The sequence below is a fragment of the Mizuhopecten yessoensis genome, unplaced genomic scaffold, assembly GCF_002113885.1.
Source record: "Mizuhopecten yessoensis strain PY_sf001 unplaced genomic scaffold, ASM211388v2 scaffold716301, whole genome shotgun sequence".
NCBI classification, from domain to species: Eukaryota; Metazoa; Mollusca; class Bivalvia; order Pectinida; family Pectinidae; genus Mizuhopecten; species Mizuhopecten yessoensis.
Genome location: NW_018480048.1, coordinates 295,645 through 301,590, shown reverse-complemented (window position 1 = coordinate 301,590; position 5,946 = coordinate 295,645). Strand labels below are relative to the sequence as shown.

General features: G+C 37.3%; 1 protein-coding gene across 1 annotated transcript in view; it reads left to right on the top strand.

The window, feature by feature from the left end:
- The window catches only part of LOC110442808 (DNA primase large subunit-like), a 15,098-nt gene extending 9,436 nt beyond the window's left edge, over positions 1 to 5,662 (top strand). The window contains exons 8-12 of the mRNA XM_021486606.1: positions 821 to 1,003; positions 1,576 to 1,702; positions 3,640 to 3,722; positions 4,085 to 4,244; positions 4,760 to 5,662. Coding sequence (XP_021342281.1) covers positions 821 to 1,003; positions 1,576 to 1,702; positions 3,640 to 3,722; positions 4,085 to 4,244; positions 4,760 to 4,929 — 723 coding nt within the window. The 3' untranslated portion in view covers positions 4,930 to 5,662. The remainder of the gene's footprint in view (positions 1 to 820; positions 1,004 to 1,575; positions 1,703 to 3,639; positions 3,723 to 4,084; positions 4,245 to 4,759) is intronic.
- The last annotated feature ends 284 nt before the right edge of the window (positions 5,663 to 5,946 follow it).

Below are 5,946 nucleotides of genomic sequence, written 5' to 3'. Positions count from 1 at the left end.
AAACAGTCGTTTCCAATGTGTATGTGTTGTGTGTTTGCAGCTCTCCAAACAGTCATTTCCAATGTGTGTGTGTTGTGTGTTTGCAGCTCTCGAAACAGTCATTTCCAATGTGTATGTGTTGCGTGTTTACAGCTCTCCAAACAGTCGTTTCCAATGTGTATGTGTTGTGTGTTTGCAGCTCTCCAAACAGTCATTTCCAATGTGAATGTGTTGTGTGTTTACAGCTCTCCAAACAGTTGTTTCCAATGTGTATGTGTTGTGTGTTTGCAGCTCTCCAAACAGTCATTTCCAATGTGAATGTGTTGTGTGTTTACAGCTCTCCAAACAGTCATTTCCAATGTGTATGTGTTGTGTGTTTATAGCTCTCCAAACAGTCGTTTCCAATGTGTATGTGGTGTGTGTTTGCAGCTCTCCAAACAGTCATTTCCAGTGTGTATGTGTTGTGTGTTTACAGCTCTCCAAACAGTCATTTCCAATGTGTATGTGTTGTGTGTTTATAGCTCTCCAAACAGTCGTTTCCAATGTGTATGTGGTGTGTGTTTGCAGCTCTCCAAACAGTCATTTCCAATGTGTGTGTGTTGTGTGTTCGCAGCTCTCCAAACAGTCATTTCCAATGTGTGTGTGTTGTGTGTTCGCAGCTCTCCAAACAGTCATTTCCAATGTGTGTGTGTTGTGTGTTCGCAGCTCTCCAAACAGTCATTTCCAATGTGTGTGTTGTGTGATTGCAGCTCTCCAAACAGTCATTTCCAATGTGAATGTGTTGTGTGGTTACAGCTCTCCAAACAGTTGTTTCCAATGTGTATGGGTTGTGTGTTTGCAGCTCTCCAAACAGTCATTTCCAATGTGTATGCAGCAGCTGCATGAATCAATGAAAAGAGACCACCATCTCCGCCATGGGGGTCGCCAGCAATATGGGCTATTCCTCAAAGGGATTGGACTGTCTCTGGAGGAAGCTATGACCTTCTGGAGGAAAGAATTCACCAAGCTTATAGATGGTGACAAGGTAAATGTTCCTCTGCAGTAAGCTCCTGTTGTGATGAACTGAATTCTGAAATCGTGTCAGTTTTGATGATTTTGATTATATTAGTTGAATTGTGATGATTTTATATCCGTTTATAAAAGAATAGGAATATATACACATGCATACATATATCTCATTGGGACAGCAAATCGATCACAAAATGCATCTTGTGCTCATGATGATGAGTGTGGGAGATGTCCAAAAGTAATCACTTGGTCCACAAATTCCTCCATATGATAACTTAAATTCCGATAGCCTGATTTAAACAGTCAATGCTTCAAATTTCTTTGTATGAAATGAAAATAACATAAAAGAACCTTCAATGAAATTAATTGAACTTATTCTACAGTCAAGAAGGAAAGGTTGCTAAATGCAGTATGTTTAATTTCTCATTTTAATTTATTTTGTTTACATCAAAAACCACTTGAATTCATTTCAATACTGAAATTTTGCTATTTCTAATTTCTGTTTTTTTAATATGATAAACTACACGTAGGTATTGTTTTTACAAGTGAGAAACCTCAGAGATAATTTTATGAAAATTTATGTTACAGTTTGACAAGAATTACTCCTATAATATCCGCCATAACTATGGAAAGGAGGGGAAGAGGGCCAACTATACTCCCTACAGTTGTATGAAAGTCATCATGTCTAATGCCCCAGGACAGGGCGACTACCATGGTAAGATATCCATTTTGTTGTGAAGTTCTAATGCCCCTGGACAGGGCGACTACCATGGTAAGACATCCATTTTGTTGTAAAGTTCTAATGCCCCGGGACAGGGCGACTACCATGGTAAGACATCCATTTTGTTGTGAAGTTCTAATGCCATGGGACAGGGCGACTACCATGGTAAGATATCCATTTTGTTGTGAAGTTCTAATGCCACGGGACAGGGCGACTATAGCTACCATGGTAAGATATCCATTTTGTTGTTAAGTGTAGTGACTATCATACCGAGTTGTCCTGCAGAATGATGAAAAATGTATGGTATCAAATTTAAAAAAAACTTCAACGCTATGTGGGGGGCAACGGTGGCCAAGTGGTTAAGGCGTCTGTCTTTCTGCTACCATTAGCCCTCCACCACTGGGTCACGGGTTTGAGACCTACGTGGGGCAGTCACCAGGTACTGGCCGTGGGTCGGTGACTTTTCTCCGGGAACACAGGCTTTCCTCCAACAAAACCTGGCATATCCTTAAATGACCATAGCTGTTATTAGGGCGTAAAATACAAACAAACCAAACCAAACACTAAGTGGTGGTGCTATTAATCTACTTCTAGAGTAATGGTAAGCTAGACAAACAAAATGGTTAATCGACGACATTATTTATGATCCGAATAATTGTTTACTGAATACTGCTGATATTGGGTTTAAAGTAGAACGATTCATGATTTCAAGCTAATCTTTCAATGCTAGATCCTAATGCAGAAGAGTTCTTAGAAAAAGAAGTCCCCTTTCGCATATCGAGTTCAACCGGTTTGTCTGTTTTTAAGTGTAAAATTTATGGGTAAACATCCTGGCAGACCTGCAAATCTGTATGTGCAGGCTCCTTTAGACTATGACAGATTGACAAACTACAGATATTTTATAATACTTGTCATAAGTTTGATTAAACTAATCCAGTTGGTACCATATGCTGCCGATACAAAAAGAAGGCCAGTCTGTACAGTTCGTGATAGGCTTATAAAGCCGTCTATGACCAACAAAAAAGAATTAGTAATAAATTTACACAAGACCACAAGTAGCAATAGTTGTCAGGTATGGAATTGGAAAGTTTCCTCTGGCCCTGACACCAGACTTAGACATTTTGACAGATGTAGTCAGCCTTCATCAGTTTCAGTATCTTTATTAACTCATTCACCCCTGAAGTTTCATAATGAACTATGCCAACCTTTGAATTGGAAGAGTTCAAATGTGTGTTCAGGGGTAATTGAGCTAATAATATTACTACCCTGGTACATAAATTTACTATGTTCAAATACCAAGTACAAAAAATTAACATTTATACGGTCATCAATTAAGGGAATCAGATATTCCAACTGTTTTCGAGCATTACTTACGCTACAGAAAACCTGTGTTAAAACTTTTATTGTCCATTTCAATTACTAATTCAGAGTTCAGCTATATAACCTCTGTCACAAAAAGTTGAGCCCTTACCCACAATGGTTAAAATGCTTTACTGTTCTGTATTTATAAATAACCAGAACAATATGATACAGTTTAACAAATGGCACTGTATAGGTATGCAATGTTATCATGACCAAAATTATTGTATATGTATTATAAATCAGCATACACATGTTTATACACATAACAGAAGAAATAAACAATACACAAATATATACATTTCATGATCATCTACATTTAAGGTTTGGCCTTGGAGGCTATATCATACTATATATATATAAGCTATGGAAATCTCACGGATTACTGACGTTATCCTACCAGGAGTGAACTTTCACCCCTTGTCCCAGGATTAATGCCAATATATCCCCCCAGGAGCGAAACGGTCGCCCCTGGTTCCAACGACTGTATGAGGTTTCCCATTATCAAAAAGCGGACCCCAATGAGAGGATATTTAATAATGTCTCAATGTGACTTTTCATGCTTAATACAGGTTGTCCATTTAAACATTGCGACGAAGCACTACTAGCACAGAAGTTACGGGGACAGAGCTTGTCAAAGGAACACATAGACAAGGTAGGGTTGACTAGTCTCCTGGTTTATGTTGATATGTATTGTATTGATTTACGGATGGGCTGTGACTTACAAGTTGTTGTGTGCATTTGTATCACAGGTAGAATTGTTTCACTCTCAAGAAACTCTCTCTCAATAGCTATCACAGTAAAGCGTATATTAACCGCTTTTTTCATTCATTTGATAAAAGGATAAATTCTTTATTGAAAAGTTAATTCAACAAATTTGAGAATTCCTGTGTAGCTTTTTCAGAGTTTTACAAAGATCGTAGAGTTTTTGTTAACAATGATTTAATGCCCTTTGGGTCTTTTGCTTTATTCAATAATATCAAACATTTTGTAATTGAGTGATCAATCGTTGGACAGATCATGACTGAGGTGAAAGGTGGCCACTATGGGGTAGCGTGTACGAAGCACTTCCTGGCCAAACACGGAGGCGTGGAGGAACAGGACATCAATAGCATAAATCACCCGAACCAGTATTTCGAGGAGAGCCAGAGAATACTTCGCGGGGACAAGAAGGAATGTCAGTATATACACGGTGTTTGTGATGTTCATCTTAAGTTATGCTATACATTTAAACCAATATTACTTATACTGTTAAACATGTTCATGATCATGTGTAAAAGACCCAAATGATTTGGTCAAAAATGGGCTATTAACAAACACGAAAACCTATGTGTCGTGTATGTTATCCGATCATCCTGGATTCTTTGACGTGTTAGTTTGTGAGTGTAGATCTATGTAATAGGGAAATATATTAATTTTATTTTGAAAAATTACAAAATATACTTTTTACTTAATGTCACGCTGTTAAATGTGACTGGATAATGATATCAACAGAAGAAATCGTGATTCGAGAAAACATGATATTAACTGATTATTGACATTAACTGAAATGTACTGTGTCATGTGTTCCTCTGACAAATGAGAAGTGATATAAAGTGGAATTATTTGTATTTAATTTGGTGTACATTTAGATAACTGTTAATAACAAAACTACTAAAAGTGATAAAACAATATTTCCTGTTTGATTTCCAGCGCTGAAGCCTGTCCCCAACACTCCCCGCTCTCAGTACTCCAGTAGTCCGTCACAAGGCACGCCGAAGTCTCAGAAGATTCCTGAAAGTCAGGGCACCCCAGGGGGTCAGATGAGTGGTATCGAGGAGATGGAGGAGGACGATGATCTGATGATGTCCCTGGACTGCTGATATTATATCTATAGAATTGGTCGAGAACTTGGAGAAAAAGTATATGTCTATGGCCAAGAGATGGAGATTTTATCAGTTTTTGCGTAAACAAATTCTGAAAAATACATGACAGTAGATCTTATTTTCATACAATATGTGGACCTCATTCAAAATGGAGTACAAAATGGATTGTACTGTACAAGTTGGTCATTACATAGCTACCTCCTTCTGTGGTATTATCATGGAAACTTTCCAATAACTTTTTTTTATGTCAGTGCTTGATATGATCAGTTTGTCACCATGAACTACAAACATTGGTAAATCTTGTGTTGGTGATCACAGTTTGGATCTGCCTGGTTTTCAGTTCAGTGACCAGGTCCTAGATTTGTGCTTTTGGATAGCTCTACTAAGTTTGGTAAGCATCTAAAGTATTTGATATTAAAATTATGTCATTTTGATATCAAAGTTGAAATGAGTGGATAGCATGTTCTGCTATTGAGCCCGGGTATACAATTAAAAGGTACTATTTCTTATTTTTGTTTTCATTTAATGATGTAAGTGCTTTAATCTGTTAAATGATTTTAGTGTCATGTAACAGTAAGTAAATTCTTTCAAGATTTAACTCAAATTACTAGTGATTATTATCTTTATCAGTTAGTGATTTACCCATGCAGTTGCATGACAGAATTTAATTTATCCTGTTTAATGTGTCCATTGAAACACTTATACATGTATACCATATTAAAATTTAATTGTACATTTTCCATTGTGATTTGTTTCTTACGCTTTTTACAACTTGCCTACTTACATTTCTGCTTTAACGAAAACATAAGGGTCACAAGGAAGTCAAACATTAAATAAATATTTTGTCCGTCGTGCGTCCGTAAACAATTTACATTTTTGACTTCTTCTCCAAAACCCCTGAACCAATTTCAATGAAATTTTGCAGGGACCTTCCATGGACAAAGGTCAACAAAAATAGTGGCCGCTTTAGTCCCAAGCCCTGAGGGGCGGGGCCAAAAAGGATTGAATTGACTA